The sequence below is a fragment of the Oculina patagonica genome, chromosome 1 (assembly GCF_052425735.1).
Source record: "Oculina patagonica isolate OP01 chromosome 1, crgOcupat, whole genome shotgun sequence".
Lineage (NCBI taxonomy): Eukaryota > Metazoa > Cnidaria > Anthozoa > Scleractinia > Oculinidae > Oculina > Oculina patagonica.
The window spans coordinates 27,820,541-27,846,473 of NC_135758.1; the positions used below are offsets into that span (position 1 = coordinate 27,820,541).

Consider the following 25,933-nt stretch of genomic DNA (forward strand, 5'->3'; position numbering starts at 1 on the left):
GACAATTTTTCTCTTCGTTCTGCCCCGAAAAAGTGTCCCTGGGTATCCAAAGGTGATTATTTCCCAAAGGTGCACTATTACGGATTAGATAGTTTATGTTGCAATCGAGATTTGTGACAAACAGAATATATTTACTTGTTAGCTTGACCTCAAATAAACGCCGGGACCTCGAACAAACGCCCCCGGCGTTTATTTAAAAACTAGCAATTTTGACCCGGCGTTTATACGAGGCCGGCGTTTAATCGGGGTCCGGCGTTTAATCGAGAAAATACGGTAACTCAAAAACTCCTCTCCTTGCAGTTAACGGCATTTTGTTTTTACGCAGAACAGGGCTATCGCTATCCTCAAAACAAAATATCATGTTTGAAAAGTATGTGGAAATCTAACATGATGTGGTTCCGGCAACAGTATGTGTTATCAGGTTGAACTGACATGTTACACACACCTTTGCAGATGGGCATCGAATGAAGGTCACAGTCAAGCCAACTGATCAATTATATCGGTTTAGCCTCTGTCATGCCCATTTCTTTGTTATACAAAAGAGACCTTTTGTTTAGTTAAATCCAATAAAGCCCTTGCGCTTTTCAATGCCTGAAAGAATAAGAGACACGCTTCACGCATAAAAGATTAGGATTCTTCAAAATCAAAAAGTCACCGATATTTAGCGACATTTTATAGTATTGAAAAGGCGGGTAGACGAAATCATCTTACGATGTTCGTCCTCACGTTTGTAATTGTTGCCCTGTTGGCACCTGCGCTTTGTCAAGGTTAGTGTTTTTTTTATTTATATTATTTTTGTTTTATTTGGCTCATCGTGCGTTTAATGTTGGTCATCAGCCTCAAAATATGTCGTGTGCTTGTTCTGTTGTTTTATCCCCCTTTTTTGTCTTTGGCATGCACATACGTATACTTCTCTATAGGTGGGAGTGTTATTTCTAGTTAACGTTGTTAATGTGAGTAGCAATCCAACTCAAAATTTGCTACTTTTTTCTCTTAAAGGAACTTTGTAGCAAATGTATATGGGTTGTTTTAATATAACTCAAGTTGTGTAGCTATATGTAATAAAGCTCTTAAGTTTTTTGATGTTTTCCATTGATACGTTAATGACCAAAAAAGGACTGTGGAGAGATTGAAGTGAAATAAATTAGAGCAGCTTTAAAACATCTGCGGCAGGTGATGGTGCACATAATTTTAACTGCATCAAATAAAAGTCTGACAAATTTTTTATTATCTACTTCTTAAAGATGGTGATTTTCGTTGGCCTAATCTTCCTTTCACTTAGAGCTGCGTTGGGTGACGGTAAATATCAAAGTTTGTTACTGTGTTGAATTTGTTTTCTGATGTTGTTATATTTTGCTTAAATCACTGGTTATTCTCCTGCGACGCTCTGGAATGTCATATCTACAATGCGGGCGTAACTAAAAACAATTGCTTAGTAACAAGAGAGCACATTGATTCGAGCTAAACTTCATTCCATATTCGACAAAAATGACTTTTGAAAAGCTTTGATAAAGAAAGAGACCCATAGGACCTGTAACCTGAAATACTCTTCGAATTCGTGGCAACTCTACGTAACAGCATAAAGTTATGGTTTAATAGTTTAATCTATTTTCTCATGTTAAAAAAAATGGAATACATTTCTTTTAAAATCATGATAAGAGAAACACCACCACCAACAACAACAACAACTGTTGTCATTAAAATGTTAAAACCTGAAAAATAAAAATAAAATGCAAGTCTAATGGTACATTGTTAAATTGCATGTTTATTTATTACTCTAGAGTTTGCACAGTGAGTGAACGTTTCTGAGACATAAAGTAGAATGTTAAATTCAGTTCCCTTTTGATTAATGGCTTCGTCTTTAATCAACAGGGTGTGGCAAGCGACCATCCTCAGTTCGGGTGGTTAACGGTCAAAATGCAGCCCCGCACTCATGGCCGTGGCAGATCTCTCTCCGTAGAAACGGCTACCACACTTGTGGTGGATCACTAATAAGGCCTGATTGGATTGTGACTGCAGCACATTGCGTTAGCAAAACTCCTGATCCAAGTGCATACACAGTAGTTGTTGGTAAGATAGAGAAAGTTTTTTTCGCATATTCTTGGAAAGCGTTGTCTTTCGTTTAATTTGACAGAATTGTTGCCGTAGTACAATTGACTCTGGGTTAGTTTTCACTTTGCATCCAATATTGCTACACTTCTCGTTAATGACACATTTTTCATGCCCAATATTGCGTTTGGAAACCAACAAATGTGCTATTAGCATGGGTGCAAACTATTTCACCCTGCATGCAGCCATACAACCTTCTTTTTCCTGTAACGGAAAAAAGGAAACAGAGCGCCTGCAAATATGATCTTTCAATAGGATCCCGCAATAGTATCCCGCTATCTCGAACAAAACGCCATTTCCTTTGCATTTGGTCGTATTTGTCAATAATATTGTAAGTCATCTCGAAATAGGTTATCTCGGTAATTGAACAGTTTGTAGTTTCTCTTGATCTAATTTTAATTTTATCCCTGCTTTCTCGTGGTGGGGTAGCCAGTACAGTACTACGCAAATTTCATTATTTTTTTGTATTTAAAATCTGCGATTCTACAGTAACATTCTATGAAGTATCTACCTAATCTCAAGTTTCTCTGTCAGGAAAGAAAAAAAAATAGCCGCTGTTATTCTGAACTGTATTACGTGCCAAGTCTCCACTACCTTCCTCCGCTATCTTGGCCAACTTTTAATTTTCCTGGGGAGTTCAAGATAACAGTATCCAACCAATGTACAAGTATTTGAGATGCACTTTTCCATTCTGCTTGTCTCTAGGTGCTCACAGACGAAAAGGTACAACTGATGTACAACAGAAGCTAAAGGTCAAAGCGATACACATGCACAGCGGTTTTAGCATGAAACATCTAAGGCACGACATTGCTGTTCTTCAACTGGAAAGCCCAGTGGAACTGAGTGACAAAGTGGCAACAGTTTGTCTTCCCAATAAAACCCCAGACTTGAACGCTAAATGTTATATAACAGGTTTGTTTTGCTTTATTTTTGCGCCAAATATGATTTCGCGATGTCAGTCATCTTTTTTTTTTTTTCATTTTTTTCAAACTTTAAGGACCTTTGTTTTTGAGCCATAGGATCGTTGGTAAGACTTTTTGCGATAGCTTACGTTGAAATACCCCATTTGTTTTTTTCCCTGAAGTGTGTGATCTCTTTTCTGTCTGCTCGCCTTTCTTAAAACTATCTCAAAACTCAGAAAATAAGGAATGCGCTTGATTGGTACTTTAAATTTCGTAATTGATGTACCAGGGTTACAGTAACGCATGGAGAATGCATGTTAATGACAATGAAAAGAAATTACTTCCTTAGGAGTGTCTTCATAGACGTTACGTATCTTTCTGCTCCAGAATTCGTCCATCATTGCATTGGCTGCTGATGTATAACTTAATATTATTTGTAAAGTAAGCTATTGCCCCTTAAAGATAAAATGTCACATGTTGATTTCATTTAATGATTTTTATGTAGACAGCTTACTTTAAAAAAATGGTGCATCTCTCATTAAAGCACGTTTATGTCCTGCTAACAATCTCAGGTACATTTGATCCTTGTAGGTTGGGGTCTTGTTTCCGGTTGGGGCCCAGCTGCTGATAAACTAAAACAGGCCAAGCTTCCGGTCAGGTCTGATGAAGATTGCAAAGCAAAGTACAGGAGTTTATATGACAGTAATGTGCACTTGTGCGCTGGGGAGGGACGGGAGGGTGCGTCTGGAGGTTGCCGAGGTGACAGTGGTGGACCCTTTGTTTGTGAGATGGGAAACACTTGGTATCTGCATGGAGCTGTTAGTTTTGGAATGAAACGGTGTACAACTGCTTATCCTACGGTGTTCACAAAGATTGTAAACCATGTATCGTGGATACTTGACATGATAGGTATGTAAGTGATATATGCTTAAGTTCAAAATGTTCCCAGACACACTTTTTATTAGGAATCAGGGAGAGCTTACACATTTGTGTGACGAAGAAAATTGAGTGTTCATTTGCAAGATTATGTGAGCATAGGAAATGGTATCAATACAAGTGTAAGCGCTAGCCTTGCTTAACATGGTTGGGGAAATCATAATATAGACACCAGTGGGGCAACCAAAAGGAGCGCAAAGTACAATTGACTTGAAATCCTCGATTACTATAAATCCTTTCATTTCTTGTCGCGCGTCGAGAACTCGTCTTGCCCCATTCGATCGTGCCCAGAAAGAGGACCTCCAATGAATTACTGCGTCTAGCCATAGACGCACTTGTTAAATAAACAATCGTTTAGCCATATAAAGAACGGATGGATACGAGCCGCTATCAAATATGTTCATCGTTTTAATTAAGGAACGAATAAGGAATTGTAACGATTGAAGATACCATAGACGTGCTTGTGCGTTTTTCTCATGCACAAGATGCAGAAACATGTTTTGCAACTCTGTTCAGTATTCCGGCCCTTATTTCACAGGAGAAGGTGATGGAGGCGGTCAAAACACCCCACAACCACCAGCGCCAGAGACACCAGTACCACCACTGCCAACCACTAGCCCGGATACCAAGCCGCCACCAATAACAGAGAAACCTCCACCGCCTGGTTTGTACTTCAGGGACCAGAGGAGAGAGACGAGATGAGAGAGACGAGTCACCATTGTGTGCCTCCTCCTCACCCCCCCGAATGTGAGTCAGCAAGGGAGAGAAGTGGGGGAACGCGAGATTCCAACAGTCGACCGACTCGATGTTGTACTCGCAGTCAAATCTGAAGGTCCCTATTAATTAGCTTAAGGTATAAATAATGAAATAATTCACCAAGAAAAGGCAACTGTGGGAGAGTCGATTGCTCATACGTGTGTAAATTGTAAGCTTTTAAATCAATCAGTCAATCAATCAATTAATCAATCAATTTTAAGATTATTAAGTAGGCTCAGAAAGACACCAATCGAATTTCTTGCATACATTAGTTTACATTAAATTTAATCTGAGAATTTTTGAACTTAGCATCACGGTTATCCATTACTTGTGCGTAGAAGAAGATGTTATTCAATGAAATTTAAATGGCGAGAAATACAATAAGAGCCTTAGCACTAAATTCGCCTAATTCGAGATAAAAACCTCCTATAAAATTATAAGGAAATGACTATATCTAAATCTTCCATCGTTACAAGTGGGGTACACTTATTTTTCCTACTTTAAAAACGCAAGTTTAATTTTCATTAGATGAGAAGTTTCCTTAAAGCTTCAGATTCTGTGAATCCAAACCATTAACTATAAATTCGCAATCCCGCCTAACGTGTAGAAAGTTTCAGTGATCCCTGTTCATATATTTCATTGCAGATTGCAGAGATACGAAAGATTATTGTGCTGGTAATCGATATTTTTGCGATAGAATGCCAAGTTTTAGGAAGGAATGTCCCAAAACATGCAACGAGTGTAAGTAGTTAGCTCGCATACATCTGCTTTTGTTGATATATTTTCTATAACCAACACGGTCTTCTTATCGATCGACTCTAAAAAGACTGCAAAACATACGTTTATGTGTAATATGACTTACCTGCACCTTTTTTCCTTTTGCAAAATTTAAAACTCCACACAGTCCTTGACAACAATTGCTTTTCAAGTTTGCCTTAGAAATACCAATGTACACGCTTTGCATGCAGTAACAAGCCTGTTCCAGGCTCTCGGTAGTTCGCTCGCGCGTTTTTCGCTCTCCCCAACTACCGAGAGCCTGGAACAGGATATGCAGTAACCAGTTCACCTCAACTTTCCCAGCAAATTAACTTTTATGTAGATTACTAAAACCTAATGACAACATTGTGGAATGTTTCACTGTCTGCTTAACTTTCATACGAATTTTTCATCTTCCGTAGGTTAAACGTTAAAAAAAGAAGACTGCATTTGACATGTGGGCAATGATTAGTGACAAACAGTGATGGACATGTATAAGAAATAAAGTAACTCGTCAAAACTGAATATGCTTTAACTGTTTTTGTTCACAATGCGCAAGCTGAGGGAAGGAGAGGGTATCAAGAGGGCGTCTGGGCACGAGAAAGGGACCAGGGTAATTCCGTACTCAGGGAGATTTGGGTACTGAATAAGATGACGACAGAAAAAGGAAAACGTCGAGCTGAGAAAGGGAAAAATAGATCCCTTCATTAACCCTGCTAAGTAGCGTCGTCCGACTATTGTGATAATCACTTACACGATTACTTTTTTGTATTTTATTTCTTTTTAATCAAATTTTAGTAATTAATAAGAAAACAACATACATACATACAAATACATACATACATACATACATACATACATACATACATACATACATACATACATACATACATACATACATACATACATACATACATACATACATACATACATACATACATACATACATACATACATACATACATACATAAAAGCAAAAAAAAATGACATAAAGTTAACATGCATTATGCGAAGAAAAGTAAAAAAAAAAACATAAAAAATAATAATTAAGAAAAGCCAGTAGTTATCTCGGATCGGAAGTAGTATTTCAATTTCTTAATGACTTAGCAGCTTATCGTGGGCTTCATTCATCAATATTCTCTTCGATCTTACGTGTGTAATTGAATTTGGCTTTTAAAAGGCTAAGAGTGGAATATATTCATTGGCTCTACCTTGATATAGAAGACACTAGCCTATCAGAATTACGTGGTTTACATTCTTTTATGTCCTTGTTACTAGTATTCGAGAAACCAAAAACGACATCAGTTTCACTAAAAGCTATGTATGTACAATATTTTATCCAATAACACTTGACCGAGCCAGTCTAATACTGAAAGCCAAAGACGATAAACATACATACTTTAAGAAAAAAAAATGCTCGAGAGACTCCTCGTCCACGACACAGAAACAAGAAAGCGGCGAATCCATTAACTTCAGTTTAATATTTTACTTGTTCGAAGTATACTATACGACATTTTGTATTAAAACCTCCTTGTTTTGTTATCTAGGACGCCAGTCAGAAAAGAGGGGGTAGTGGGAGGGGGGGGGGGGGGAGGGGGGGGGGGGGGGGGGGGGCCCCCCCCCCCCCCCCCCCCCCCCCCCCCCCCCCCTCCCCCCCCCCCCCCAACAAATATTTTGCCCCTGTCCTTTTTTGTCGATAATCGTGATTGTCGTAAGCTTCTGAGGAGTAGATAATTCGCCATGATTAAAATAATAAATTCTGACTACACTAATACGAGACATTCAATGTGAAGAGTTTATTGAGGATGCGTCAGTCAGGCATCTGATGCAAAATGTATCCTGAGGATGCGTCAGTCAGTCATCTGATGCAAAATGTATCCTGAGGATGCGTCAGTCAGTCATCTGATGCAAAATGTATCCTGATACAGTCATCTGATGCAAAATGTATCCTAATACAATCATCTGATACAAAATGTATCCTGATTACAATCTTGAATCTAGCAAAAAACAACAGTTCGTTCTAAGAGTATTTTAAAAGTTGTGTGCTACGCCAGATACGAAAAAACACTAAAAGCCACCCTTTAGAAGTGGCCAAAAATAAGTGGAAAATGATTCCCCTTGAAGTTTTCACAGAAAGCTGACGCATCCCATCAAAACAGCTGGTTGGGCAAAACTTTGAAACGAAATTAAAGACAGCCAAATTAATCGAATTGAATGTCGGTAAAGTGAAAGTGAAAACTGATTTATTTAATTAATTTATTGTATTTCATTTTGTTTTTCTGTTGCAGATGGGCGCATGTTTTCCAATAAATTTCGAGTAGTGCGTTTTCCTTAGTCATGATCAGAGGAAAAACAACTTCTTTTCTACACGGTTGGAACTGTTTGAAGGGCAAAGAAAGACAAAACAGCAGTTTAGCCTACGTTTTTGCACAAACAAAATATAACAAAAAGGAAAAGAAAAAATAGGATCGAAATGCAGGTCGGGAAAGGAATTTTTTTTTTGATGTGTTGACGTAAGATAAGATCCTCAGGAGACTGTGAATTGCCTTTTACTTCCTGTTGACAGCAACTTATTATTGATCGTAGCTGGTTATTAGAATCATTATGCGTTTGGATTGTTAAAATTTATACTATTAATATTTCATTCGAAACCTCATATATATTTTTTATAAGAAATAAGAGAAAGCAACGATTTCTAAGCGGCCCATTAAATGGGAGACATTTTTTTTTTAATTCTATAAAGGCCGGTTTACACGCTATGACTTGTCGGCCCGAATTGTTTCAAGCAAATTAACTTGCTTACTTACTTACTTACTTACTTACTTGCTTGCTTGCTGCGCTTGCTTGCTTACTTACTTCCCTACTTACTTACTTATTTGAATTGCGAGGATGAAAATCGTCCAAATTGCAATCAACCCATGATTTACGACGTCATAGCCACGACCTTATTACAAAAAAGGTATCCCACTAAGTAAATATTCAACTACTGAAAATTTTTACCTAGCTGCTAGTGAATGCTATATTAATTGACACGAAAATATACCCATAATTGGCCAGAGCACCCTATATGTATCAGTAGTACCATGTAGGTAAACGTTCTCGAGTAGATTTTGCACCCTAATATGCGTCATAACTCTTATCAGTATGTCAGTCTCTGTGTATAGAACTGGAAGGTGTATTTGTAATATTTTTGGCCGGCTATGAGGTCTTAGTCGAATAACCATAACTTCTTCAACTCTTAACTCAGTATGACAATAAATTTCAATGTGAACGGTGTTTTATTATTCATTTTCTTCGTTTCTTTTACAATTGCTTGCATCCAAGTTCTCTTGACTGAAAAAAAAAAAAATTCGCAACGCGACACGCAGTAACGGGTACTTGTCATGTTTGGAAGATAAAGAATAGATAGTGTCAAATATACCTACATGTTTACGCGCAATTTTTCAATGGAATCTAATTGCAAACTTGCTGTCAAATCCCAAAAAAGATTTCCATGTGAATGTTACGCTAAGGTATACTCGTTCCCCTATATAAAATGCGATAGATAAAGCAACATTTTATTTCAAAATCATGACCGATGGCTTTTCGGTTTTTAAAAATATTAAAAGAGATCAACTTCAATTTGCTAGAATAAATAACAGCTGTTAAAGTCCTTGTCGTTTTTTTCAAAATGCTGTTTGAAGTTCTTCCTTGGTCGATAATCAATACATCTACAGTACACGTAAAAAAAGAAGTGCCAGGGAAAGAAGTAGTTCTTCGCAAAAGCTGTTTGTAACTTTGCAATCATCCGATTTACTTCTTACCTTGTCAGTGCACTGATGAGCAAAATGATATACAACTAAAGCCAGTCCATTTTCTAAACGACTTGTATTCCGCCGGCTGATTTCGTATTTTGCAAAATTAGTGTAAGCTTTGCTTGTCACAGTGTTGTGTTGTTTTTCCTTGGCTGTAAGCGTATATTTAAGTACTGGACTACATTCTTAATTGTACATACGGTGCAAAAACGGAAACAAACCCAAAACCAAAATCTAGGATGTCTTATATCACTTGCTTGCAAAGCCAAGATCTTGTGTGTACCAAACTTGGATATCCGGCGGCAGATAATATGTTTGGCTACTCCATGTCCTCAATACTGCAGTTGCCTTGTCCATGGACTATGCTCGCCTTTCCTTTCATTAATACTCCCTTTTGATGGTTAGTGCTCTCCATCTGAAGTGACCATGGATTAACCCGATTCGATGATATAATCCGATCCCGCAAAGCTGGAATACAATGAATTGTTCGCAGTAAAGCCAGACGAAATCTTTCGTTTCTCCAGACGTAAATGCAAGGATTTACAGCAGAACTTAAGAACAGGAGAGTGAAAGACCACTTAAATCTCATCTCGTCTACGATATGCAGGTAGTCGAACACGATATCAGGGAAGAAACAAACCAGTGAAGTACTCACCAAAATTGCTGACGTTTTGGCAGCGCTGTTTTCACTACGAATCTTCATCGCTTTATGGTTAAAAGAAACCGAATGCATCTGAGACGCAATCTTGCGTACTTGTTTCCTTGCCACACAGAATATATATGCAAAAGAAAGGATGAACATGCTGAACATGACGGTGTGTACATACGGGCTTATCTTTCGCCCAGAATCCGTGGTGAAATAGTACGTAAGGACTACGGACGAAACCCAAATTCCTCCTAGCATGCCAGCGTAAAAGCGTTTGCGATGATGGGACATGGTGTAGGAAAACGGATGGAGGAGCACGGCCATGCGATTGATTGTTATTCCAGTGAGGTTGTTAAAGGAGGCATGAAGGCTGAAAAGGGCTGTGCACTCGAACGCATACTTGAAATCTTCGCTTTCTTCAGAGCTCAATGTGACAATGTACATCGGTTGTGCCGCTAGGCAAACACACAAATCCGCTAATGCTAAGCTGGCGATGAGTAAGTTAAGTTCATTTCGCATTTCTTGATTTTTGAAAACGACCAAGAAAACCAAAACATTAGCTATAGTCCCAATGCAGCTAAGAAATGCATTGACGACAATAAGAAGAATCACCTCTGTCCCAACCATGTTGGAAATGTGGTTTCACTCGCTATGGTAACAATTGTCTTTTATGTACTTGAAGGTAAATAAGGGCAGCCAGCGAAACACGAGTTTGCCTTGTAATCGTAGTCATGACAATAGGTCTCCCAATTACCTTTCTTCCGATATTGTTAATTACTTATGTAATAAGAAAAGCTAAACATTTCTAATTTTCTTCTTTAGTTTTGTTATATTATAATAAGTGGATATTTTTAACTGTAATTTTACAGGTATCTAATTTGAATTTGAATTTGTTCAAATTGGATACCTGTAAATAAATTGGAAACCGTCGTGATCGCGCGCCAATTACGGGACAAACAGGTGCGCGCAGAGCCAATCAAAATCACGAATTTTGCTTTAGATACGATTACAGAAAGTGAAAAAGGATTTACTTGCAACTGCCATTAATTTCGAGTAGCACATGGCCCTGCGTGGCAGAGAAAAAAGTATTCTTTTCTACACGGTTAAGACTGTTTGAAAGGCAAAGAAAGACAAAACCGCAGTATATCCTAAATACACATACATACGTTTTTGCAAAAACAAAATATAACTATAAGGAACAGAAAAAAGAGAGGGGGGGGGGGGGGGGGGGGGGGGAGAGGGGAGAAGGGAAGGGGGGGGCAGAACAGAAAAAGCGGATCAAATTGCATGATTGTCAAGATAGGAAATTATGTTGATGTGTTGACGTGAGTTTAGATCCACAGGCGACTGTATATTGTATTTATCTCCCCACTGACAGCAACTTGTCGGTTTCTTAGCTGGTAATTAAAATTCATTTCGCGTTTGGACTGTACGTTAAAAATTGTACCATCAATGCTTCTATTCAGAATTTTATATATTGTTTTAGGAATAAATAAAGAACTGGAATGAAACGATTTCTAAGCGGCCCATTATGTCCCTATTAAATTGAGCTTAAAACCTTAATTAAAATAACTTTTTAATTGTAAATTCGATGAAACATACAAAACGTAAAACATAGACTTCAATCCATCTCTAGTTTTTGACGTCATAGCCACTACCTTATTACAAATAGTTATCCCAAGTCCTAAAGGAGCCGTCAAATATAGATCTACATAGTGACATTGCGTAATAACGTTATTATAAGGGTTTGTTTGGGAATATAACGATCGTAAAAACTATAATTCAAAATAAAGGGAAAATATCCGATAAAATTCACTTACCTACTCTCTTGACTATTTTTTTTTTTTTTTTTTTTTTTTTTTTTTTTTTTTTTTGGTTTTTTTTTTTTTTTTTTTTTTTTTTTTTTTTTTTTTTTTTTTTCTGTAAAACAAAGTTTCTCGGTCGTTTTGAGACTTCTGTCTCTTCATCAGCTTAGAAAAGCCGTTAGCTGGTAGCACGCGCTCATAAATTTAAAAAAAAATTAAAGTGCGTCTTCGACATACATAAGCGCGCCGCCGCGCTTGTAATGTCACAGAAAAGCAAAGTCAATGTTCATTCCGTTTGGATGTAGAGTCTTGTGATAGAAAATTAGCCTTGCTTCTGTGCGACGTCGATCCCGCGTGGTTTTGAACCCGGTGCAGATAACGGACACGAACATGGCGTTAATACCGTGGCCATGGGTTCAAAACCACGCGGGATCGACGTCACAGAGAATCAAGGTAATTTTTCCATTACAAGCTATACGTTAACGGCATTTCTGCGCTGATGAAGAGACAGAAGTCTCGAAACGTCCGAGAAATTTTGTATTTCAGCCCATTAACATAACTATTTTGCTAAATTTTTCTCATATCATAATGCGCTACAAGGTTTTTTTTTCCTGGAACGAGTGCTTATCATGTTTGGAAGAGAAAGGATGGATAGTGTCAATGACAAGTACATGTTTAAGCACACTTTTCAGTGAAATCTAATTGTAATTCTGCTGCCAAATCGCAAAAATATTCCCATGCTCGTAATTCAATACTAAGATGTTCTAGTATCTTTAAACAATGGACAATGGTTTTTAATAATAAAATAGAGATTACTTTGTTATAGGAAGCAACAGATGGAAAAAAGTGCTTGTCGTTTTTTCTCTATTTTGATCGATCTGTTTGATGAAAATATCTACAGGTTTATGTTTGCAAGCCACCCCTGATTATTTTTATAGCCACTGAGAAAATGTGTCGAAGCTTCTACGTGTCCAAATATATTTTCTTTTATATTCAAACATGCCACTAAGGTGAAAGACGAAAAAGATGTTGATAGACGGTACCTTCTGGGTTAAGGGTCAATACCTCTACCAGTACCCGTACTAAAAAGAAGGTGGTTTGTCCATCTAATTAAAACCAGCAACAAATTGGTCAAAGTTCTCTGTAACTTAGCAATTATCCGCTATCAATAATTCCACTTCATCAGGGGGATTTCTTATTTTACTGTGTTGTTTTTCTTTGGCAGTGAGCATATATTTAAGTAAGGGCCGTAACCAGACCTTTTTTACCATAGACGAGGGTTATCTTGATAGTGGATTCTTGGGGCATGCCATCCAGAAAATTTTGAAATCTGGAAGCTCTGAATCGTTTTCAGATACATTTTTTATGAGGTACAAAATGTAGTCTATGAGAAAAATCAATCATGTTCAACTGGGGATTATTTTTCCAATAAAACATATTTTGTTTTTAATTTTGGGTAAGGATTTAGAAAGGGCAAGTGCCTCGTCTTGCCTCTTGCTAGTAACAGCCCTGAAACAAACAAACAAACAAACAAACAAAAATCTAGGAGGCCTTAACTATATCTCGCAGAGCTAAGATCTTGTGTGGGAGTACCAATCTTGAAAATGTGACAGATAAAGGGTTTGGTGCAGAAGTACTAAGCTGTTTTTTCTACTCCATGTCCTCAATACTGCAGTTGCCTTGTCCTCGGACTGTGCTCGTCTTTCCTTTGGTTGACACTCCCCTTTGGTTAGTGCTCTCCATGTGAACAGGATTAACCCGATTCGATGATATAATGCGATCCCGCAAAGCTGGAATACAATGAATTGTTCGCAGCAGTGCCAGACGAAATCTTTCATTTCTCCAGACGTAAATACAAGGATTTATAGCAGAACTTAAGAACAGGAGAGTGAAAGACCACTTAAATCTCATCTCGTCTACGATATGCAGGTAGTCGAACACGATATCAGGGAAGAAACAAACCAGTGAAGAACTCACCAAAATTGCTGAAGTTTTAGCAGCACTGTTTTCATTCCGAATCTTTATCGCTTTATGGTTAAAAGAAACCGAATGCATCTGAGTTGCAATCTTACGTACTTGTTTCCTTGCCACCCAGAATATATACGCAAAGGAAAAGATAAACATGCTAAACATAACAGTGTGTACATACGGGCCTATCTTTCGCCCAGAATCCGTTGTGAAATAGAAAGCAAGGATTACAGACGAAACCCAAATACCTCCTAGCAGGGCAGCGTAAAAGCGTTTGCGATGATTGGACATGGTGTAGGAAAACGGATGGAGAAGCACGGCCATGCGATTAATTGTTATTCCAGTGAGGTTGTTAAAGGAGGCATGAAGGCCGATAAACGCTGTTAACTCAAAGGCATATTTGAAACCGTCGCTTTCTTCAGAACTCAATGTGATAATGTACATCGGTTGTGCCGCGAGGCAAACAGACAAATCTGCCAATGCTAAGCTGGCGATGAGTAAGTTAAGTTCATTTCGCATTTCCTGATTTTTTAAAACGACCAAGACCACCAAAGAATTGGCGATAATCCCTATGCAGCTAAGAAGTCCATTGACAACAATGAGGAGAATCACCTCTGGACCGACCATGTCGACAGTTCGATCGGTTTCAGTTGTTATACTATCCTGACACTTGCTTTGTAATCATATTAATGGCTTTTGGTCTCCTGCTTCGCTCTCTTCCGATTTTGTTAATCACTTTTATGATTAGAAAAGCTAAACTTTTATAATTTCACTCTCAAGTTTTGTTATAGTGGAGATTATTTGATTTTTTTTGTCTGTAATTATACTTGTTTTTAAACAAATCAGAGTCCTGTCATGTGTCTTTCCTATTTTGTTTATCACTTGCGATGTTATGATTACAAACAAAATTGGATTCCCCGCAGTACTTAATCCTCCGGCTATAATTGCCTTAGAAGCAGGTGTCCCCATACCTCTTTTCTTTCTCCGAAAAGGCTACATTTCAAGTTAATAGTTTCCATCTTCCTTATTTACTGCTATCACAGGCACAGGCACCAATGCAAACACGTATTATTTTGTAGAGCGAAAAATATTTATAATTGTGTCAATTTTTTGGAACGAAACAAGCATTTGTCTTTGCAGTGGACCGTCCCAGAAAAAATTCTTACCAAGTCAAATATTTTTCTGGTATTTTTCAAAAGGAGCTGATGCAATCTTTCAAAGAATATAGCCTGCGTGGCCAGCGTTCAAAGGGGAAGTTGAAGGAGAGTTCGATCGTGAGGTGCGAGGAGAGAGGGCAAAGCGCTTCGCGCCCGAACTCCACTTCTCTTTCCCCTTTGAACGCCAGCCACGCAGGCTGCAAGGCATACCAACTATTAAACGAAGTAGAAAGTTGGCCTTTTATTTAAGAAAATGACGTCAAAACCTCAGACAATTAAAAAAAAAATTAATGGTTAATTGTTTATTGGTGGCCAACGTTGAGATTTTTCAAAAGGCTAATGCATTCTTTCACCAAGGTTTAAACTTTTTTTGCAGACAAACTAAATCCAGGTACCGTGGCTTAGTTCGTCTGCAACGCAGGCTAGCCAGAGCACCCTATTATCCAAGATAAATATTTGACTCTGTATACAAACGTTTGCAGGTAGATTTCACAGTGGACGGTGTCGAAGAAATGTCGTATCAAGTCAAATGTGGAAATTTCAAAGGAAATTTCCTGGCTTTCATTAAGGCCCCGTCCACACTGACCCGGGTAAATTTTAAAAACGGAGAAATTTGAAAACGCCGCGTAAAATGTTTTCCGTCCACATTAACTGTTGGGTAAATTTGAAAACGATACGCTTCATTAGTAAGTAAAAGTAAAAGAAAAGTCTTTATTTAACGAGGGTAGCACTAAAATAACATAAAAAATACTAACAAACCAGTGGCCCTCTAAAACTATTTACAATAAAATATAAAAATACACTATTTCACACTTCAAGTCCAAACGCTCATTGGTGAGCGTTTTTGAAAAGCTCCGTTTTCGGTGACCGAAAACGCCGTTTCAGTGTGGACGGTTGGCCTAACCGGAGAAAAAAAGATGCGTTTTCAAATTTACCCGGGTCAGTGTGGACGGGGCCTAAGATTGCAACGTTTATGTTCTTTTCAAGTATTGGAGCTTTATTTTAAAAAAATGCCGTCAAAACGTGGCAACGTGTTTTTCGTGTCTCATAATCGACCGTTTGCAGCCTACTTGTTATTCTTTTGTGTCCCTGCAAATTGCTCTTCAAGCCTTGTTAGCATGTTGAAACATCAAAAGATATTTGACCCTTCAGCAAGGCTTGATAGGAGATTTGCATGAACACAAAAGAATGACAAGTAGCTGGCAAAAGGTCTATTTGAATAAAACGTTTTTCTCTCTGACAGAAAGCGCTTCTTCACGACACACGCATGGGCTGTTTGATGGTCAGAAAAAGAGGATATCATACTTTCTCACAAAAAAAAAGAACAAAAAAAAAATGAAAGAAAAAAAAGAATTAAAAGAAACTTAGAAAATAGATAAATTTAATTTTGCAATGTGCTGACATGAGATTTGATCATCGACTGTAAAGTTTATTCCTGGTGACAGCAACCTGTCGGTTCTCAAGTTCTAATTGAAATTTATGTCAATGACCTCCCTTTCAGAATTTTATTTTTTCAAAGGAAATAAAACAGAAAAGAACGAAACGATCTGTAAGCAACCTTAAATGCCATGACAAGAGTGTTATGTAAATTCCCAGTGAATTACAACGGGTACGGCTACAAAGCACCAAAATTAATAACGTCATGTTGAGCTTCCCCCTACAAACAAGTTATCGTAGTGGTCACTATACAAGAACTGAACGTTTCGATAAAACCTCACAGAAATTTTTGCTTTCTCGTGCTTTTTTTCGCCCCTGATTGAATATGGCCTGCTTATAGCATTTATTTAGCATTTAGACGATGAAACCAAGTTTAGTATGGACGAAATTAAAAGCTAACGAGACGCGGTCGAAAACGTGGAGATTTATGCATCTTTTTATGAAAAAAATATATGCAGTTGGAATTCGCAACCCAATATGCGCCAAAACTCCTCGCGGTAGATTGATATGATGATCAAAAGCAGCTCGAAATTAAATAACCTTCGCTAGATCGGTGGTTTTCATTTATAATATTCTAGTTGTGCAAGATTAGTCAATATTTGCCGATTTCCTGTCGAAAGATTATGATGCTTGCTGATTGACGTGCAAAGACAAGATTTTATATAATCATGGCTTTGAAAACTCCTCATACTGTCTGCTTGAGAAGATATTTAAAGGAAAAAAAAAACTTCAGTGCGAACGTGGTCGCAGTTATCCAGTTGCTAAGTTTTATTTATAACAGTTTGTATGACAGGTTGTAGCGGGTGCAATTAAAATATAACGAAAAGGCTAGTGTCAATAACATATGAACGTTTTCGTACAATTGTTTTTAGCAAAGTATAATTATAAATTTAATTATTTCCATGCTAACTTCAATACTGAAGTAGCCGGCTCTCGATTCCCGAGACATCATACTTAATAACTTGATAAGCTTCTTTTCAGTCACCATTACTAAACTTATGTATTTTATTTTCCTTTGGTTGTTTTTCGGTTTTAAAGAAAGAGGAGCTTTTTTTTGGTAAAAGAAATAACAGCTGAAAAAAAAGCACTTTTGTAATTTTTTTTGCTTTCTTTTATTAACTCGTGTTTCAGGTATAATTGAAACTGGTCCGCATGACAACAACATCGACAGGTTTACCTTTGCAGATTATACTTGTTTGCTTTATCCACTGGGAATTATGACTTTCTTCTCAGTCCGAATTACAAAGGTTCAAAATGAAATATTCAAACACAAATATACTATTTGTTCACAACGCTGAGGTTGAAAAAATTAACCTAATAAGGCGTCTTTTAACTCACCATCAAACGAACGACATTTTTGTCCAGAATCATGACCTGTAGAGTAAAAATTTTGAAATAGTCTGCCGCCGGCTGATTAAATTAGTTATAGTTGTTCGCGGTGACATTGAGAAACTACAACTTTTGCCCAAATATTAATTATATTGTACTAACTAGAATGATCCATCAGTCCAGCTTGAATTCTGTTGCTGGAATTCGCTATTTTAAACCTTTTCTTTTGTTAGGGCGTACATTTTTGTATATCGGACCTCATTCTCGAGATGATAAGTTCAATTTTAGCACGATATGTTAAAAACGAAAAGAAACGTGATGTTTCATCGCTATCTGGCAACATAAAGATATCTTATGCGAGACTTGAACATGCGGTAGGCGTGCAAGATTTTTTCAGAAAATTTCTTGTTTATTCTACTCCAGGTCCTCAATACTGCAACTGGCTTGTCCCTGAACTGTGCTCGCCTTTCCTTTCGTTGATACTCCCTTTTGGTTAGTACTCTCCATCTGAGCTGGATAAACCCGATTCGATGATATAATGCGATCTCTCAAAGCCGGAATGCAATGAATTGTTCGCAGCAGTGCCAGACGGAATCTTTCGTTCCTCCAGACGTAAATACAAGGATTTATCGAAGAACTTAAAAACAAGAGGGTGAACGACCAGCTAAACCTCATTTCGTCTACGATTTGCATGTAGTCGAACACAATATCAGGGAAAAAACACGTTAGTGAGGCACTCACTAAAATTGCCGAAGTCTTGGCAGCATTGTTTTCGCTCTGAATTTTCGTTGCCTTATGGTTGAAAGAAACCGACTGCATCTGAGTTGCAATCTTGCGTACTTGTTTTCTTGCCACCCAGAATATATACGCATATGAAAAGATGAACATGCTGAACATGACAGTGTGTACGTACGGGGTAATCGCTCGCCCAGAATCTGTGGTGAAATAGTAGGCAAGGATTACAGACGAAACCCAAATCCCGCCAAGTATGCTTATATACAATCGTTTACGATGATGAGACATGGTGTAGGAAAACGGATGGAGGAGCACGGCCATTCTGTTGATTGTTATTCCAGTAAGGCTGTTGAAGGACGCATGAAGACCGATGAAGGCTGTCAGCTCGAAAACATATCTAAATCCTTTGCTTTCTTCAGAGCTCAAAACAACAATGTACATCGGTTGTGCCACGAAGCAAACGATCAGGTCCGCAACAGATAAGCTGGCAACGAGTAAGTTTAGTTCATTCCGCATTTGCTGATTTTTCAGCACAACCAAGATCACCAAAAAATTGACGAGAATCCCAATGAAGCTAAGAAGTCCATTGGCAACAATAAGAAAAATCACATCTGTCTCAATCATTTTCGAAGCCCAGTTAGAGATACTGTGCTCGCCCTTGTCTTTTTTTCTGAATAAATGCAGAGAAACGCGGGTTTACCTTTTAAATTAGAACATTTGTGAATGTAAGTAAGCAGTACACTGTTATGAATTTAATTAAATTTTTAACTTGTTTGGTCTATTTACACAACAGTAATTAATAAAACTGATCCAAATTACTATTTGCTTAGTAATTTGTATCTTAGGATTGATCTACATGGATGAAGCCTCATTAAACGATAAACATACAACCATTCTTTGTAAAAAGCTGCAAAAAATGTCAGAGTTTTCTTTTATTTCTCTATTTTGATATTTGTGCGTGAGAAATAATCTTGACTAATAAAAGCCAGTTTCATTCTCGCATCCGTTTATAGAATAAGGCTCTTTATTACGTCTCGTTTGATGTTTACATAAAACATGGATTCATCAAACCAACCTGTTTCCTCTATTTTTGTAAAAGTAAAAGAAAATGTTTATTGGTATAATACAACGAGGATAAGCTGTCGTTTAATGAATGACATTTCAATTCCGTTATCCCTATTTAAGGAGGCTAGCTTTTTTTAGTGGAACTTTTTGTCATACTCATCACATGTTTCAACAGATATGTGACAAATATCTGTTTGTTTTCATCTACAATCAACAGATGTTACCGTAGCAACGATATTGTTTTTCAAGTTACTGTTTCGACGTCAGAAGCATTCAGTCGTTTATATCATGGAGTACAGTGGCTTGTTAAACTAATGAAGACAAAAAAAAAAAATAAAGCAATGATTAATAAAACCTGGGCCTGTGGGTACATGTGGAACAAGAATGCCTTACCGAGGTCATTTTAAGCATTTCCCGTAGTTCTCTTCTTTTTGTCCCAAACTGGAACTCTTTTCTGTTAAATGATTAATATTATTTGTTAGATATCAGTGGAGCTGTTTGGGTGTTTATATACGTTTTAAGGCTGCGCAGGGAGTCTGAAAAGCCTACATCGAGTTTCTTAAACAGTTTATTGACACTTAACTTTGCGTGTGCAATTTCCTCACCCTGTAACAAATTGTCTCTAAGAAAATTGAGTGAGTGTACGGCAGCTATGCAGTACTAGTTTAAAAGTACACAGACACATTAAAACACTGCATAATGGTTCACTGTGTGGATATATGCATTGTCCCATAAACCGTTATCATCATCCTCATCCTCATCATCGTCATCGTCATCGTCATCGTCATCGTAATCGCCATCGTCATCATCATCATCATTAATGGCAGTGCGTTTCATGCAACGACATGAGTTTGCAACATTCGGGATGAATCTTATTATTATTGTCTGAACTGGATTTGAAGATAACGATATCTTTGTAATCAATTGCTCCAGGGTCCAATATATTCATACAAATAACTCGTTATTTGAACGAAACTAAATCCGCTGTTGGAAGGCGATAAAATAAATATAGTTATAGTTTTAATAGAAAGTTTATATGACCTTACAATTTGAAATTTAATTCTACTATAATCGAGAACTGCGCACATTTTCAATTGAAATGCACTTGAACTACTTGTAAAAACACATACTCTGATTTTATTGACCTGACAGCCCTCGGTTGACGGATTTAATTTCGTTGAAAAATCGATTTGTGATCTTTAGTTTTATTGCCTGAAAAGATGTTTAACGCTTTCCATACCCAGTTAGACCTGATTGGGGAATAGAAGTCTTTCTATTGCCAAGAAACAGGACCCAAATCCGGATGTAAAGAGGAAACGGCATGTTTTTAAAGCGTGACTCAGACATTTCACTTTTCGTGCCTATTATCATTAATTATCAGTTCAAAAACAAAAATGAAGGGATAAATAGAAAGTCGCTGATAAGATCAATATCTTAGCTTCATGGCAGCCGTAAAATTATTGTTAATCATTAAATGGTTATGCATTTAATTAATGCTTTTCTGATTCTTTGCTGTTCCTACTGTTTTATCGGGCTACGGTTTTAAGCGTGTTTCTTTTGTGATTTGCTTTTGCTTTAGCATCTTGATGCTAAATGCTGTTTGTACGGCTTGACGGCTTCTGGAACTTTTAAAAGCGGTTTAGCCGTTTATTTAAAAACAATCACTGAAACAATATCAACTTATTAATAACTTTACTATTCTCACCAACTATAAAAGTTGACAGTGCATTGGTATTTAAAGTAGAATATATAAATTAACCACTTTTGGGAAGTAGTATAACCGGTTAATACCCAAACACACCTATAACGATCTCCGAAATAACTGGAACGTGGCTTTTACCTTTACATGCAAGAGCGATTCAAGACGGTTGAAGTTAAATTTAAAAGGAATAAGCTGATGAAGGCGTGTCTTCAGCTCTTCCTGTGAATAATTAACCTTCTTTGTTAAATGTTTGTCATGAAGAAATTTTACATTAATCAAATATTTAAAATTAAGATTTTGTTAAAACTTAAAGTCTTGCTTACTCATTTCAAAATTCATTAACATTTTCAAGGCTATTGCCTTAAAATCAACTGACAGACCCAATGTAATCATAAGAATATCGTATAGACGACCTGGGTAAATTGAGAACTTTAACCTGTTAAAACGGAAATATAAGCAGCATTTCATTCCCCTAGAAAGTCTTGAGCAGTTCTTTCTGCGAGGCCAAAAATAATGAACGACGCTTCTATTAAAAATAGCACACAGTCTCGCCCGGTAGATATTTAAGATGTGCTGTGTGCACCGTCAACATGCACAACGACAAACATTTGGAAGAATCTAAGAAGAAGAAGAACAAGTACCAACCCCATTCGGAATACAAACTCGGTCTGAAAATGAAGTTTAACCTGTTTTCAAAGGTAAGAAACTAAATATTTGAACTAAAACATTTAGAATAAAATATAAAAATGGTTTAAACAAATCTAAAAATATATAAAGGATACTCTAAATTTTCGATCGCCTTCTGCGGTCTTCTTCAGAGAATGATGGATTTTGCAAGGTTCGCAGAATTCTAATAAGTTGCATTGACGTTATTGTTCGTTGCCCCCCTGGGGAGCAACTAGCGATGCATAAACCCTTGGGAAGGGCGCTCTTTCGTTTATAGTGTTTTTGTCGAGGAAATAATGTAAAGACTCCAGAAACAGTCTTTTGTTCTTGCTGCTCACACCTGTTTCAAGAATTTCGGCGTAACTTGGATGTATGTCGTGGCCGATTTCTGCATGATGTTTAATCGCGGAGTTGATATTTCCGTTTGTTCCGGGCTTGTGTTCGGCTCCTCGCGATTTCCAGCTTCTTTTGCTTTCCCCAACGTATGCAAATGAGCATGTTCTGCAAGTCACTTTGTATACAATTCCTTTCAACCGCTCTTTATTCGGTCGGTCCAAGGACAAACGGAAATATCAACTCCGCGATTAAACATCATGCAGAAATCGGCCACGACATACATCCAAGTTACGCCGAAATTCTTGAAACAGGTGTGAGCAGCAAGAACAAAAGACTGTTTCTGGAGTCTTTACATTCTTTCCTCGACGAAAACACTATAAACGAAAGAGCGCCCTTCCCAAGGGTTTACGCATCGCTAGTTGCTCCCCAGGGGGGCAACGAACAATAACGTCAATGCAACTTATTAGAATTCTGCGAACCTTGCAAAATCCATCATTCTCTGAAGAAGACCGCAGAAGGCGACCGAAAATTTAGAGTATCCTTTTTATATTTTTAGATCTGTTTAAACCATTTTTATATTTTAAGCTATGACCACAGATCGCTCCAGCAGTTTTAAACATTTAGAACCTAGTTTCTTCTTCTTCTTTAATCCTCTTCGTTCCTAACTGTAACATAGATCTTTAACTAGTGAGCGCCACTTTACCCTATTTTGTGCAGTACTCTTTGCGTCATTTACTATATAGTACCCAGTTTACTATAATGGCCACCTTCGTGATTTTTCCCTTGCTTAATTATAAAAAGAATGGTGACGTCGAGAAAAAACGGCAGCTATTTTATTATTATTACTAGTAGTAATCATAAAATAGCGGAGTGCGTTTCAGTCAATTGTGTGTGCCTTAAATCCGCCCGCTTTACGCAATTGACCTATACAATTCGCTTGGCATGTGTCACTTTTGTGGCATTCTTGCCGCCGAGTTAACTCGGTAGATTTATTTTGTGACCACAGGCCGTGACGTTGTCATGTTGCTTAATGACTGCTGAGTTCAATGGCTGATCAGGACGCGCTTTTTTTTAACATGGCTCACCGAAACAGCATGGCCATTAGTCATTGAAGGCGAGAAGGTTGACAGCAAAATGAAAATTTACCGTTTGATGTATTCACCAGTCTTCGCACACACCTCCCTTAGACTTGGATAAACATTACGACTACATTGAATGGGGAGTTAGTAACATTTAGTTTAACTTACCAACAGTATAGAGTTAAACGTACAAATCGAAATGTCAGTGAAGGTCTGCGTTGATAATTGCGATGTCGTGTTTGGTATGTCTTCGTGTGTACGGGCATTAAATCAAGATCGATAACATGAAAGTGGGGCATTTTTGCTAACTCCAAAATTTCCCCTGGTGTACGCAGGATACCCAGTATGTGCACAGGACACCACACGAAATTAGGAATTCGACGCAAATTATCATCATTATCATCATCATCATCATCATCATCATCATCGTCATTATAATCGTCATTATCATCATCATCATCATCATCATCATCATCATCATTATTATTATAATTATTATTATTATTATTATTATTATTATTATTATTATTATTATCAAATTTTAACTGTTTTTCCCACAAATTAGCACTTTAAACCCTCTAATACATTTTGTTTGTATTCCTTGCAGTTATTGTTTGTGCTTTTTACCAGTATGCTTCTACAAAATCACGTTCATGGTAAACCATACGAATCATACGGAGAAGATGAAACGGGGAAAAGTCCTAGCGAAGAAAAGCTTGCAACAAACCAAGCGCTGCAAAATGAAACGTCAGGCATCCGAGCCAAAAGAGAGGTGTTTAAAAACATGACGGAAATCTGCCCAGTGCCAGCCCGTTTGATATCCACATCTAAAAACGCCTGTGTTAAAGGGCGATATGGCTGCTTTGGTTATGCTGAAACCGTCTGTAATAAGTACGCTCCTTTTCTGTGCGACAGTAGTGTACCCCAGCACAGGATTCCAAAATGTATCCCCGTCTATCATAATAATTTTGTGATGATTGGAAAGTTTAAAGTCAGATGGACAGTGTCTTGCAAGTGTGCATAGTGTTATCAAACACAATTTTAAAGAGAAACTGCATGTATTTTAGTACACGATGAAGGAAGAACTAAATATTTAACTTATTAATTTTTTTATGTGTATTTGTACATTTTTTCATTGATTGTAAAAGGAATTTATAAAAATAATTCCTCGACCCTTCCATTTTGTAATATTGTATCAATATTTTATTGTTAAAGGTCCGTATTCTTGTAACTACATTTAATTATTGTATATAAATAAATGGATTTAGGAAAGATGAACGTTTATTCATTTGACTTAATATGTAATCTCTTTGATTAGTTGATCGCAAAGTTTCAACTGCAATTCTCCCTACCTTCCTGGGGTTGTCAAAGCGCATATGACGCCCCCTTATGAAGGTGTGGACTCTTGCGCACGTGCTCATTTCGTATTCGTAAAGCCTGGGCCAAATGAGGATGAGAGTTGATGAAAGTTCATACTCTCGCTCTCATTTGGCATGGAACTCTCATGCACTCTCATTGACTTTCGTGCGCTCTAATCGACTTTCAACGTGCTAAGAAATCGATGAGACTCAGAGTTTGACGGACTCTCGTTCTCGTTTGGCCCGAGTTGGTGATAGTCGATAAGAGTTGACGAAATCTCTCATGAGAGACAACTTTCATACTCGTTTACGACTACATTGAATGGGTTTAATCATATGAAAAGAAACTGCCACGTCTGATTTGCATACCTTATTACGCTGAATACCAACGGAAAATACATTTTCTAATCAACGCTGGTGTTGCCATGCCGGGCTACGATGCTGGCTTCCCGATAATTCTTTTAAAACTTCTAGTCAGAATCGTTCAAGCTTTTTATGTGGCTTGACAAATTACTTCTGTTTTCTTGAAAAATTAAAGCTAAATCTGCTTCTTTTCTGACACCAGTTAAGCACCTTTATTAAGAATTTAAAAAAAGTTATTAAATTTTATGAGTTACGCAAAGATAGCTACTTCCAGCTTCCTGTACAATTTGCGCCCGACTTATTGTGCTTTAGTTGTTATTTTACCTGGTACTTTACCTTACTGTCTTTGTGTGTTAGGCTCGCAAGGTATTGTGGTAAAACGTACAGCTGCTATCTTGTCCGTACGGTGGATTGCAGAATTGTAATTTGTACATGATGGGACAGTATAATCTAAAATATCGTGGCCAAGCTAAGTTTTTTATGGAAACGTCCTTGCTAAGAGATTGGTAGTATAGGCATGTAGGACAATGATAACAATAATAAATAATTAAAAATCAATACTTTAAAACCTTCCCAACAAGGCGTCTAGCTAGTAAGATATATATCTCTTTCTCTTTTTATTGAATGTATGGCATGGGAATTTTTTAGTGGTTAAGCGACAGCTTCAACCAGCTGGCTTTTTTTAATAATCATAACAGTATCGACTAGCTGATGCTTTCGTTATTCTCTTCACCGTGTGGGTGACTGTGCGTCGATATGGTAGGGAAAAGTTAGAAATGCATAACTTTTGGAATGAAATAAAATGGTTCAATACCCTGATACACCTATAACGACATCCAAAATAACTATACAATAATTCCCTTGTAACGTTACATATAAGAGCGATCAAGAACTGTTGGCGTTAAAGTAAGGGGAATATGCTGAAGGCGCGCCTTCAGCTCTTCCTTTGAATTATAAATCATCGTTGTTAAATTGCCAGCATGAATATATTACTCATACAAAAGATTTTTATAAACATGAATTAAATTTTTGAT

At 37.4% G+C, this 25,933-nt stretch overlaps 4 protein-coding genes across 4 annotated transcripts; 1 reads left to right on the plus strand and 3 right to left on the minus strand.

The window, feature by feature from the left end:
* Positions 1-749: 749 nt before the first annotated feature.
* Positions 750-5,984, plus strand: LOC144661995 (chymotrypsinogen B-like). Its single transcript, XM_078522730.1, has 8 exons — positions 750-767; positions 1,245-1,299; positions 1,873-2,070; positions 2,815-3,021; positions 3,603-3,920; positions 4,486-4,611; positions 5,349-5,444; positions 5,882-5,984. The coding sequence occupies exons 2-8, from the start codon at positions 1,245-1,247 to the stop codon at positions 5,884-5,886; spliced, it is 1,005 nt and encodes a 334-aa protein (XP_078378856.1). The 5' UTR covers positions 750-767; the 3' UTR covers positions 5,887-5,984.
* Positions 5,985-9,213: 3,229 nt separating this feature from the next.
* On the minus strand, positions 9,214-10,526 carry LOC144649516 (G-protein coupled receptor 83-like). Its single transcript, XM_078509027.1, has one exon. It carries the CDS (start codon positions 10,524-10,526, stop codon positions 9,573-9,575), a length of 954 nt encoding a protein of 317 aa, XP_078365153.1. The 3' UTR covers positions 9,214-9,572.
* Positions 10,527-12,608: 2,082 nt separating this feature from the next.
* Positions 12,609-14,304, minus strand: LOC144643330 (neuromedin-U receptor 2-like). The gene has a single exon (XM_078502544.1). The coding sequence runs from the start codon at positions 14,297-14,299 to the stop codon at positions 13,355-13,357; it is 945 nt and encodes a 314-aa protein (XP_078358670.1). The 5' UTR covers positions 14,300-14,304; the 3' UTR covers positions 12,609-13,354.
* Positions 14,305-17,025: 2,721 nt separating this feature from the next.
* Positions 17,026-18,985, minus strand: LOC144649524 (G-protein coupled receptor 83-like). Its single transcript, XM_078509039.1, has one exon. The coding sequence runs from the start codon at positions 18,952-18,954 to the stop codon at positions 18,010-18,012; it is 945 nt and encodes a 314-aa protein (XP_078365165.1). The 5' UTR covers positions 18,955-18,985; the 3' UTR covers positions 17,026-18,009.
* Between the last annotated feature and the right edge of the window lie 6,948 nt (positions 18,986-25,933).

Coding starts and splice junctions, on each gene's coding strand:
- LOC144649524 (XM_078509039.1), bottom strand. CDS start 18,954: ATGATTGAGACAGATGTGATTTTTCTTATTGTTGCCAATGGACTTCTT.
- LOC144643330 (XM_078502544.1), bottom strand. CDS start 14,299: ATGGTCGGTCCAGAGGTGATTCTCCTCATTGTTGTCAATGGACTTCTT.
- LOC144661995 (XM_078522730.1), top strand. CDS start 1,245: ATGGTGATTTTCGTTGGCCTAATCTTCCTTTCACTTAGAGCTGCGTTG. Junction 1,300..1,872: donor TAGAGCTGCGTTGGGTGACG/GTAAATATCAAA, acceptor TTTAATCAACAG/GGTGTGGCAAGCGACCATCC. Junction 3,921..4,485: donor GTGGATACTTGACATGATAG/GTATGTAAGTGA, acceptor CTTATTTCACAG/GAGAAGGTGATGGAGGCGGT.
- LOC144649516 (XM_078509027.1), bottom strand. CDS start 10,526: ATGGTTGGGACAGAGGTGATTCTTCTTATTGTCGTCAATGCATTTCTT.